The 11,860-nt window shown below is 61.1% G+C and overlaps 1 protein-coding gene across 1 annotated transcript; it reads left to right on the top strand.

Moving 5' to 3' along the window:
- Positions 1-3,779: 3,779 nt before the first annotated feature.
- Positions 3,780-11,147, top strand: LOC144311721 (TBC1 domain family member 3K-like). The gene is made up of 7 exons (XM_077894285.1): positions 3,780-3,853; positions 6,278-6,318; positions 7,019-7,059; positions 7,321-7,401; positions 7,736-7,840; positions 8,236-8,345; positions 11,033-11,147. Exons 1-7 carry the CDS (start codon positions 3,780-3,782, stop codon positions 11,055-11,057), a joined length of 477 nt encoding a protein of 158 aa, XP_077750411.1. The 3' UTR covers positions 11,058-11,147.
- The last annotated feature ends 713 nt before the right edge of the window (positions 11,148-11,860 follow it).

Raw genomic sequence — 11,860 nt, 5'->3', positions numbered from 1 at the left:
AGAAACCACTCCCCTATCTCTTATGCTCTCTCACTTCTCGGTATTAGGGAAAGAGCTCGTATTCTGAGCATAGACATACGGAGAAAGAGATTCCATATTTATCGTATATCAGAATGGCCAACCTTTGACGTAGGGTGGCCCCAGGAAGGAACTTTTCACCTACCTATTATCTTACAGGTTAAGACCATGATCCTCAGGGACTAACTGGACGGCCACTCTGACCAGGTTCCCTACATCCTAATCTGGCAGGACATGATCGAGAATCCTCCTCCTTGGCTAAAACCATTTTTACCCCCCAAAGCAGGACCCACTGAGATTCTAACCCTGCGGAAAGCCAAAAAGGAGAGCGACTCTATGCCCGAAGCACCCCTTCATCTGGTCTTCCAGGATTCCTCCCTGGAGGACCTGATTCTCCCGCAGCCCTACTGGGCATCCCTCCCCGCTTCCGCCCCTCCATTGGAGGCATCGGGGGCTGCAGAAGGGGCGCCACCCCTCCCTGACGAGGGAGTCCCTGTGCATGGGCCAGCAGCAGGGACACGCGGTCGGACCCACCGGACGGCCCCACCTCCGAATGCGGGCCGGCCGACTCCACCGCCCTTCCTCTCCGTGCCATGGGGCCCCCCAATGAGACTGGCGAACAGCTAATGTTATATTGGCCATTCTCCACCAGTGATTTATATAATTGGAAAACCCAAAATGCAAAGTTCTCTGATAATCCGAGAGATCTAATCAGGCTTTTAGATACTGTTCTCTTTACTCACCAGCCTACTTGGGATGACTGCCAACAGCTCTTGCAGGTTCTCTTCACCACCGAGGAAAGAGAACGAATTCAGGCGGAAGCCCGGAAGTCTGTCCTGGGAGAGGACAGACAGCTGACTCAAAACCCAGACCTCATAAATGTTGCCTTCCCTTTATCCCGCCCCACCTGGGACTACAACTCAGCTGAAGGTAAGGAGAGACTCCGGGTCTACCGCCAGACTCTAATGGCAGGTCTCAAGGCTGCTGCATGCAAGCCTACCAATCTGGCCAAGGTCTATGATGTGAGGCAGGGTAAGGATGAGAGTCCAGCAGCCTTCTTAGAGAGAGTCATAGAGGCTTTTAGACAGTATATCCCTATGAACCCAGAAGCCCCAGAAACAAAGGCCGTAATTATCATGGCTTTTGTTAACCAGGCCGCTCCAGATATTAAAAAGAAATTACAAAGAGTAGAGAGACTGGGAGAGAAGAGCTTGCAGGACTTAGTGATAGTGGCAGAATGAATCTATAATAATAGAGAAAGTCCGGAAGAACAACAAACCAAACTAAGTGACCGGCAGACCCGAAATCTGGCCAAGATCCTGCTGGCCACAACCATGGACGACCCACAGGAAAGACGGAGGCACCTCAAGAAGCTGGCTTCAGGGACAGGTAAGGAGGATGGCCCTGGTCCCCCTTGGGAGCACCCTAAGATGAACAAAAACCAATGCACCTATTGCAAAGAGGAGGGCCATTGGGTAAAAAGCTGCCCTAACAAAAGATCTAAGGCCCCTGCCAAGATCTTAGAAATGGAGGACCTGGACGATTAGGGGAGCCAGGGTTCGGCACCCCTCCCCGAGCCCAGGGTAACTCTTAAAGTGGAGGGGAAACCTGTTAAAATTCCTAGTGGACACTGGGGCACAACATTCGGTTTTATTACAACCCCAAGCAAGGGAAATTGGCAAACAAAACTTCATCGGTGCAAGGGGCTACGGGCATCAAACAATACTCATGGACTACCCGAAGAACTGTGGATCTTGGCACGGGCCGGGTATCCCACTCCTTCATGGTCATCCCTGAGTGTCCCTACCCATTGTTAGGTTGGGATTTGCTCACCAAGATGGGGGCACAAATTTGCTTCCATCTAGAAGGGGCAAAAGTCCTAAACAAGAAGAGGCACCCAATTCAGGTGCTTGTCCTGAGTTTAGAAGATGAATATCTTCTCCACCAAATGTCCTCAGCACCAATGACTGACATTGACTGTTGGCTGCGTGGCTGCGGGAATTTCCCCAAGCGTGGGCAAAAACTGGGGGAATCGGGCTGGCCCAGCATTGACCGGCCATATATGTAGAACTAAAGCCAGGGGCAGACCCTGTTAGGGTCCGCCAATACCCCATGCCTCTAATAGCACGAAAGGGAATCACACCCCACATACAGCGACTACTGGACTCGGGCATATTAAGGCCCTGCCAATCGGCATGGAACACTCCCTTGCTGCCAGTTCAGAAACCGCACTCTAACGATTATAGGCCAGTCCAGGACTTGAGGGAAGTCAACCGGCGAGTAGAGGATATGCACCCTACGGTCCCAAACCCATACACCCTCCTTTCCACCCTGCCTCCAGACAAAACTTGGTATACAGTATTAGATTTAAAAGATGCCTTTTTCAGCCTGCCTTTAGTGCCCAGGAGCCAAGACCTCTTTGCCTTTGAATGGATGGACCCTGAGAAAGGCATCAATGGCCAGCTCACCTGGACTCGACTACCACAAGGATTCAAAAATTCACCGACCATCTTCAATGAGGCCTTACACGAAGACTTGGGTGAGTTCCATTCTGAGCACCCACATTTAACTTTATTACAATATGTAGATGATATCCTGTTGGCAGCAGAGGACCAGGACACATGCCTGCGAGGCACCAGGGACTTGCTCCAGACCATAGCAGCCCTAGGATACCGGGCCTCAGCTAAAAAAGCCCAGATGTGCAGAACAGAGGTGAGCTACCTTGGGTACAAATTAAAAGATGGACAAAGATGGTTGACAGAGGCACAGAAGGAAAACGTCTTAAGAATCCCACAGCCGCAAACCGTCTGCCAGGTGCACGGAATCAGAACTGATCTCCAGGACCAGCCACTGCTGAATGCGGACACCACCTGGTACACGGACGGCAGCAGTTTTGTCCAAGAAGGACTCAGATATGCGGGGGCAGCCGTAACCACGGAGATGGAGACTGTCTGGGCAGAGCCACTGGCAACCGGAACGTCGGCCCAACGGGCAGAACTGATTGCACTGGCCAAGGCGCTGACCATGGGGGAAGGTAAATGAATAAACATCTACACCGACAGCAGGTACGCCTTTGCCACTGCTCACATCCACGGAGCCCTTTACAGGGAAAGAGGGCTTCTGACAGCAGAGGGAAAGACTGTTAAAAACAAAACGGAGATTCTTGAGCTCCTGAGGGCCCTCTGGCTGCCCAAGGCCCTAGCCATCATCCATTGTCCGGGGCACCAAAAGGCAGGCACACCAGTAGCCAGGGGAAACCGGCTAGCCGATTTAAAAGCAAAAGAGGCGGCCCTTCTGGTGACCCAGGTCTTAGCTACCACACTACCTGATCCGGGGGCACCGACCCTGCCTGACACCCCCAACTATACTGATGCTGACTTACACTGGATCAAATGCTTGCCTATGACCCAGTGCTTGTGTGGCTGGTGGAGGGCAGCAGACTCCAGCATCATCCGGCCAGAGGAACTAGGACGGCGAGTCCTATCCAAAATGCATCGGAGTACTCACATGGGAACAAGGAAGATGGAAGACCTCATACGACATGCAAAGATCACTATTAAAAACTCTCGAGCAAAGATCGAACAGACTATGGCAAGCTGCCCTGCATGCCAATTAACAAATGCCTCCGCCCGTGGATCTAACCTGGGCACCCGGCTCCGAGGGGACTGCCCAGGAGCCTACTGGGAAGTGGACTTCACTGAGGTGAAACCTGGAAAATACGGGTATAGGTATCTACTAGTGTTTGTAGATACTTTTTCAGGATGGACAGAGGCATTTCCCAACATGAAAAAGCACAGATCGTGACCAAGAAACTGCTGGAAGACATCGTACCAAGGTATGGTTTTCCCGTTAGAATTGGGTCAGACAATGGCCCAGGATTCGTATCTAAGGTAACACAGGGAGTGGCACTAGTACTTGGGGCAGATTGGAAATTACATTGTGCATATAGGCCCCAGAGCTCAGGACAGGTAGAGAGGATGAACAGAACATTAAAGGAGACCTTAACTAAATGAGCCCTGGAGACTGGCAGGGACTGGGTGACTCTCCTCCCCTTCGCCCTATATTGGGTGAGGAACTCCCCATATAAGACGGGACTGACTCCCTACGAAATCATGTTCGGTCTTCCTCCACCTGTTATCCCCAATTTAAAACCTGAGGTGCTTGCTGAATCTGATGATCACCAACTTCTTTTCTCCCTCAAAATGTTACAACAAACCCATGAGCAGGTGTGGCCTAAGCTGAGGGCCCTTTAGGAGACTGGGCCACCCCCGGACCTCCATCGATATCGGCCAGGTGACTGGGTGTACGTGCGGAGATACCAACACCAGACACTTCAACCTCGCTGGAAGGGACCCTACCTCATGATCCTGACCACTCCCGCCACTCTCAAGGTCGATGGGATTACTCCCTAGGTCCACTACACACACACCGTTCTCATGGACTTTGCTACAGAATGGAAAAGCCAACCAGACAAGGACAATCCCCTAAAGCTAAGACTGTGCCGTTCTCACTTATTTCCCACCTCCAAGACTCCCTAGTCCGAGGTTGTCCTTCAAAATACAAGGAGATTAGAATTAGTCTTCTTACAACAAAGGGGTGGGGGGGGGGCGGTTATGTGCTGCCTTTATTTTTTTTATTTTTTATTTTTTTTAAATTTATTTATTTATGATAGTAACAGAGGGAGAGAGAGAGGCAGAGACACAGGCAGAGAGAAGCAGGCCCCATGCACCGAGAGCCCGACGTGGGATTCGATCCCGGGTCTCCAGGCTCGCGCCCTGGCCCAAAGGCAGGCGCCAAACCACTGCGCCACCCAGGGATCCCTATGTGCTGCCTTTAATGTAAATAAGAGAGAGAAGAGCAACAAGGTTGGTGAGAATCCTGGTTTAATCATTCCCCTGGCTCACTGTGAGAGCAACCTGGACCCATGATCGGGTCCTGCATAGGATCCTCTGAAAAAGGGGGGAATGTGGGACCCAGGAAATTGAACAAAACCCCCTACCTCTCTGGACAAGCAGAGCAGGACTGACTCTATTTTGGGCTGCACCCACCTGGTGCTGACCTGCTTATTACTTAGGGCACTGCCCCGCCCTAGTCAAAGACCAGGACACACCCTAAACCGGAAATCCGGATCAGTGGACCAGCATGACTGTGCAACTTTCTGCGTATCCCATTGGCCACTGGCCTCTATAAAGTTGCTAAGCCTCTTAGTCTTGGGGTCCAAGTCCCTGCTCCGCTGCATCCGGTATACTTGGTCCCAGGCTCGAGCTTGTAAATAAACCCTCCTGTGATTGCATCAGTGTCAGCTCCTCGGTGGTTTCTCGGATTCAGGATCTTGGGCACAACAACACTTCTGTGACGCATCGAACCTAGGCCTGTTAGGAGCGAAGTGTACCTGGAGTCAGCATGTGGGAGGTACAGGCCATAAGTTCAACTCTCAGAGGTGTGTATGTCCTGGAGGCAGATGTCTGCTAGACACTCATTTATAGGAGTGAGAACCTAGCACGACTCTAATTGAAAAACGCTGTTGGAAATCGCTGTATTGAACTCAGATACACGGGAGCACAGGCCTGACACTTCCACATGCTTTTCACACAACCTCTTCCAGCACCTAACAGAAGGATGTTAGGAGCTATGTCGACAGGCAGTCAGGATGCGGGAGGGTCCTGCCCTGGGCTCAGCTCTCACAAGGAAGCATGCCTGGAAGCCAGCTTTCAACTAGCTGCGTTCTTATGGCAGGGAGAACGGAGCAGCATTCTAAGTCAGGAGGTTCCCTGAATACTGCTCTACTGCACTTGGAGACACCTTCCATGCCTGCATTTTTCCAACTGTGTCTCATGAGCTTCTGACAGACATCTCTGCTGAGGATGTTCGACACTCAATCTGCAGGCAGTGTGGAACTGTGAGGGACTGCGTGTGAGCTCAACTCTCAGAAGCAAGTTCCCTTTGGACACTGCGTTCAGCAAGCTTCTCATGTATTGAACTTAGTATGTAGCACCAATCTAAGACAGGAATTCCTCGGAAATCGCTGGATTGAGCTTGGAGACACTAGTCTTTTGGGCCTGCGCCTTCCACGCCTGCTTCGGGCAGGCCCAGGTGTCTGCCTCCTGCATGGGGGGGGGCGGGCGGCGGGCAGGGGGGGTCCAGTCCCTTCAGCAGGGGATCCCGTGGGTGAGGGGCTCTGGGGCCGGGGCGTGCTCTCCTTTGGGGGACGGCCTGGTCTGGGGCCAGTGGCAGGGGTGCTCTCACCCACACCCCCCAGCCAGGGCTCCCACAGTCCCGAAGGCTTCTGCGGGGCCGCAGGTAGATGTCGGGGACCAGGCCAGGGCAGGGAGGGAGGGGGTGCCACAGAGGGAGAGCCTGACCAGGCAGGAGGAGGGAAGAGGAGGAGGGGGCTGCCCTGGGTGGGAACGAGGGAGGGGACAGCCCAGTGGCCTAGGTCGCAGTGGACGAGGCTGATGGGTCAACAGCCCCACGAGAACCTGACAGAGGCTGGAGACCCCAGGTGGGGTCCCCTCAGCCCTGCTCACAGCCCAGTGGCTGCTGGGATGGCTTAGAGGTGGGTCGTGCTCAGAGGCTCCGACAGGACAGGAGGTGAAATGGGCCAGGGTGGCAGAGGTGACAGCAGAGAGGGGAGTCAAGGGACAGCAGGGGGACGACCAGGGGGCATGGCGAGGCCGGCAGGACGCTGGGCAGTCAGGCCCTGGGGAGGTGGGGGGACCTCAGCGGGACGGTCACGGGGCACCCGGGCCATGCTGACAGCTCTCCGGCTGGTCCATCGAGGAGGGGGGCAGGTCACCCCCTGGGGGCGCCGAGGGGTCCCCACCCACCCCACCACCGGCAAACACCCTTCTCAGACCCCCTGGAATGCCGCCCCTGCCCGCCCTCAGGCTGCTGGCAGCCCCTGCCCTCCCTGGAGGAGCCCTGCCCTCCCCAGGCCCCTAGGGGGCGGGGGGTGGCTGTGGGGCCGGGGCCTCAGGGCTCTGCATCTCTTGCCTTCCAGGGACAAGGAGCTGCCCCGCCCCAGCCCCCCGCGAGGCCAAGGTGAGAGCCCATCCTGGGCCCCGGGCAGGAGCTGTCTGCACCCCGTCCCCCAGGACATCCCCGGGTGTCTCCCCAGTCCCCCATCCCAGCGCTGCACGGGCTGCCGGGAATGCACCCCAGACCCTGGAGCGGAGCCGCAGTCTGCGGGGGGGCCCTCTGCCTTCCTGGCTCCTCTGGGTCCCGCGGGGGACTGGACGCGGCCCAAGCGCCCACCTCCCGCGGCTGGAGCCTCATCTGCGGCCCCCGCTTGGCCTCTTCCAGAAACTCCGCCAGGAGACCCGGCGCGCGGACAAATGGATAAAAATGCTCAAGCGATGGGACCACTACCTCCCCAGCGAGAAGGTGGGGCGCTGGGTGCCCCCGAGGGCTCTCCGTCCTGATGGAGCTGGGCGGCCGCCCTCAGTGTCCTCCTGCCCCGTCCTTGGGGGAGCCCCCTGTCTGGGGAGAGTCTGCTGGGAGCCCGAGCCTCCCCAGGTCCCAGGATGGCGGTGGGGGAGCGTCAGGTCAGGGCCACAGTCCCTGATCCTCTTGGGGGACGGGGCCCAGCTCCAGGGAGACCTAGCCTCTCCACAGACACCGTGGAGCCAAAGCCGGAATCTTCTAGATGCCTCGCACTCCCTGGGCTCCAAGTGGCCGCCCTGGGCCCCTCTCACCAGCACTGCCTTCCTCCCTGCAGCTGCGGTGCCGGGTCTACAAGGGGGTCCCGCCCCAGGTGCAGGGACAGGTGTGGCTGCAATTGCTGAACGTCCAGGTTAAGGCCAGGAATGCCGGGAAATACCAGGTGGGGCCCTTCCACTCCCCGTGGACCCTCAGTCCCCTCCCCACCAGGGCTGACCCCCATGTCCCCTCCCCACCAGGGCTGACCCCCATGTCCCCTCCCCACCCGGGCTGAACCCCCATGTCCCCTCCCCACCCGGGCTGAACCCCCATGTCCCCTCCCCACCCGGGCTGACCCTCAGTCCCCTCCCCGCACAGACAGCTGGGCATAGGCCCTCACGCAGGCCCTGCGGGCACGGTGGGCACTCCCGCCATCCCCGGCCTCCCAGGGGAAGGAAGGAGGTTCCTGCAGGACACACTGCATGGTGGCCCCAGGGCTCCCTGCCCAGGACGGCAGCTGCTGACAGGTCGGGGTCTGTGTCCCTGACGCCGGCTCCTCCTCCCGGGGTCTCCCCGCAGGAAATGAAGGAGGCGGCCCTGGTCTCCTCCCAGGACATCATGCAGATCGACCTGGACGTCAACCAGACGTTCCGCAGTCACACCATGTTCTGGGACCGCTACGGGGTCGGGTGAGGCTGCTGGGCCAGCGGGGTTCGGGGGCCCGGGAGAGGCCCAGGGGCTTCTGTGCAGGGGACACGGGGTCTCTGAGGCCGGGGGGGAGCGACGGCAACAAACAACACACTGCCACATGGTAGGGTGCTGGGGATGACCTCCGTACCCCAGGGAGGCCACCAGGACGGGGCCTCCAGGGGTCACCATCTGAGCTGAACCCCAAGGGGGTGAGGGGCGGCCCCGTGAAGAGCAGGGGGCTGAGGTGGGGGCGTGGGGGGCAGTAAGGGGACCTGGGTGCCAGGCGGCCCGGCTGCAGCTGGACCAGGACACATGGACCCGACAAGGGTCGCACAGGTCAGGGTGACACCCACCCTCGGTGCTTTATGTACTTCTGAATTCTGGGCATTTTATTTTAGACAATTTGCAGTTGGTGAGCACACATAGTATGACGACCCCCAGATACCGCCCCCGGTCCAGGCAGGCCCTGCGCTGAGCACACAGGGCCCCAGGGGCAGGGGTCACAGCAAACCCGACTGGAGTCGCCTTTATCTGTAGGCGTCTCTGTGTACACCTTAGAGAAGGGGTGCCCAGTGTCTGCAGCCCCCCACCCCATCCCCCTCAACCACCGCCTCCACGCCATCCCCCTACACCACCCCCCACACCATCCCCCACACCCCCACACACCCCACCCCTACACTATCGGTCCCGCCCCCTCCCACAAGGACGCGGTGCAGCTGCCCCCTGTGGGACATGATCAGCCTCCCCGGCCACCTTGGGGTTCTCTGGACGGCCTGCTCCCGTCAGAAGCCCAGGTGTCCCGTAGAGTCCCCAGGGAGGGGGGAAAGCAAGGAGCCCCTGACGGGGGGGTGCAGGTGGGTGGAGCAGAGGGTGCAGCTCCCTCTGTGTGCAGCGGGCGGGGTGTGTGGGAGCCCGGGACCCCAGGGGTGACCTGCAGGGGCACCAGGGGCGGGGCTGAGGAGCCGCCAGGCAAGGGTGGCTGGGCTTCCCGGGGGGCCGCTCGGACGTCTCCCCACGAGAGCTTGGTGCTCCTCCCTGCAGGGAACCTGCTGCCCCCCGGGGCCCCCGCAGCCCTCAGAGCGCGGCCAGGTCAGGCTGACCTGTGACCCCCAGCCCAGGGGGAGCCGGCCTCCAGCAGCCCGGGCCCGGGGGCCGAAGAGCCGTGGCAGACTCAGGCTGCCTTGCGGGAGGCATCGGGCGGCTCCTGGCAGTGCTGAGGGGGCCGCACCCCGTACCCTCCCGCGGGCTCAGATAGTGACCCCAGGGGTTCACAGCCTGTATTGGGGTCACACCTGCACGACATTCCCTGCTCTCCTCACGGTGGCTCAGACCTGGAGCCCCGAGATGCTCTGGGATGGGCGGGTCCAGGGTGCCCCCCACAGAGTCCAGTCCAGGGACACCTGGGAAGGCCTGGGGGTGCGCTCAGGGTCATGGACGCCCCAGCTGCGTGGGCTCGGGGCAGGGGCCACGTGGGGCTGGTGGTGTTCCCGGGACACGGGGCCAGGCCAGGGCAGGGGAGGAGAGGCGTCAGGGGCTGCGGGGACCAGGGCAGGGGGAGCGCTGGCTCCCAGGGGGCGTGCAGGGGTGCCGCTCCAGGGCTGGAGGGGGCGCTGGCGGCGCTGGGGGAGCCCGGAGCTGCACACCCCACAGCGGGAGCCGCTCGGAGGCATCCGACACCCCAGGGTGCACATAACCCCCCGCACGCTGCACGTGTGAGGTCGCCACCTGTCCCTGTGCGCAGACCTGACCCCAGAGATGGGCCCCGCGGAGGGGCCCTGAGGGCCGTGGGGCCTGCGGGGCGGGTGTCTGCACCTCCGCGGCCTCACTGGGCGGGGGCTGACTGAGCAGAGCCCCCCGCTGTCCCCCCTCCTAGGCAGCGAACCCTGTTCCACTTGCTGGCGGCCTATTTGGTGTACGACACCGTGAGTGTCCCTGCCCCTGCCTCCTGCCCCGCAGGTGGCCTTGTCCTGAGTGCTGGTGACCAGCGGGACTCACAGTTAGGGCCCCAGCTCCACGGCCCGAGATGCTGGGGAGGGTCTCTCTCCTCTGGGACGGGCAGGGGGCTGGGTGCAGACCTCCTAGGGGAGGCAGGGCCTGCGTGCCCGAGGGTCGGGGCTGCCTGGGGCCCCGCGTGCACCATAGCCGTCCTAGAACTCGGGTCTGGAACCTGACAGATGGGACGACTGATGAGAACCTGGGCGGGGAAGGTTCCCACTCCCCTGAAGGGCACGAGGCCGAGGCGCCCAGGAGGCCACCCCCTTCCACGGCGCATTCCAGAAGGGTCCCTGAGGACACCAGCTCACACGCTCCCCGGCCCCGTGGGGTGTCCTGGCCCAGCTCCCCTCGTGGGACCTCCCAGGGGCCACAGTCAGGCCCCCCCCCCCCGACCTGCCCTCCGGGGGGTCTCCAGACCTGGCGGGTCCCCTGCAGCCTGGCACAGCTCACGGAGGCCCCTCCTGCTGGTCTGAGGACGGGGGCCCTGGCACGGCGGCCGTAGGGCTCGGTAGCGGGGCCCGGGGTGCTGGTGCCCGAGCTGGTCCGGGTGGCCCTCACCTGCCCCCCCGCCCTCTGGGAGCCCCCTCTGGGAGCCCGGGCTGTGAGGGAGCCGGGGGAGCCAGACGCCCACGGGGAGGGCTCAGAGGGGGCCTCGGGGCGCACGCCCTCCATGGGGCTCTGGCTTTTGCAGGAGGTGGGCTACTGCCAGGGCATGAGCGAGATCGCGGCCACCCTCCTCATGTTCCTGCCCGAGGAGGACGCCTTCTGGGCGCTGGCCCAGCTGATGACCGACGACAGGCAATGCCATGCACGGTAGGGGCCCGCCAGGCCGCCGGGCGGGAGAGGAGCTCAGGAGGGCCTCCCTCCAGGCTGCTGCACCAGGGGGCAGGCGGGGACCCCCCAGCCCGCCCCCCCACGGGCAAGGGCCCCGCCTCCCCGGTGGCCTCGGGGTCCCGGAGCCACGGCCACCCGCCCCACTGTCTGCAGGCCAGGCTCGCACTCCCGCTGCTCCCCCAGCCTCCCGCCCAGCTGCCTGCTTGCCCCCAGGCCCTCCTGCCAGCCCACGGCCACACAGGGCCCAGGGGGCAGCGTCTTCCCCTCCCGGGGGCCCCCAGCCTCACTCCCAAGCCCCACAGAGGGCCGTGCACGCCCATCACCCTCCCCGTGGCCTGCACCCACTGCCCCTCGGGGCTGGGGACCCGCCTGTCCCTGCAGCGGCCCCTGCAGGAGAGAGGGTGCTGGGTCAGCCAGGCCTGGTCCTTAGCCTCCAGCCCACGCCCCGCGGGGTCTCTGTGAGGACGAGGGTCCCCGGGCCCCGCACCCCCAGCCTGGGAGGCAGCCCTGCCCTCTGGGAAGAGCGGATCCAGTCAGGGCTCAGAGGGCGGTGGGCACACGGGAGTCAGGGCGTGGGGGGAGGCCCCTGCCCCGACACCCCCCACCCCGCCTGGTGCAGGAGGAGGCCCTGATCGTGGGGGCCTGGGGCCTTCTCAGGCTTCTTCGTCCCGGGCTTCCCGAAGCT

This window comes from Canis aureus, chromosome 4 (genome assembly GCF_053574225.1).
Source record: "Canis aureus isolate CA01 chromosome 4, VMU_Caureus_v.1.0, whole genome shotgun sequence".
NCBI classification, from domain to species: domain Eukaryota; kingdom Metazoa; phylum Chordata; class Mammalia; order Carnivora; family Canidae; genus Canis; species Canis aureus.
The sequence above is the reverse complement of the archived record's forward strand: the minus strand, read 5'-3'. Positions and strand labels throughout refer to the sequence as shown.

Coding starts and splice junctions, on each gene's coding strand:
- LOC144311721 (XM_077894285.1), top strand. CDS start 3,780: ATGGACAGAGGCATTTCCCAACATGAAAAAGCACAGATCGTGACCAAG. Junction 7,060..7,320: donor CAGCCCCCCGCGAGGCCAAG/GTGAGAGCCCAT, acceptor GGCCTCTTCCAG/AAACTCCGCCAGGAGACCCG. Junction 7,402..7,735: donor ACTACCTCCCCAGCGAGAAG/GTGGGGCGCTGG, acceptor TCCTCCCTGCAG/CTGCGGTGCCGGGTCTACAA.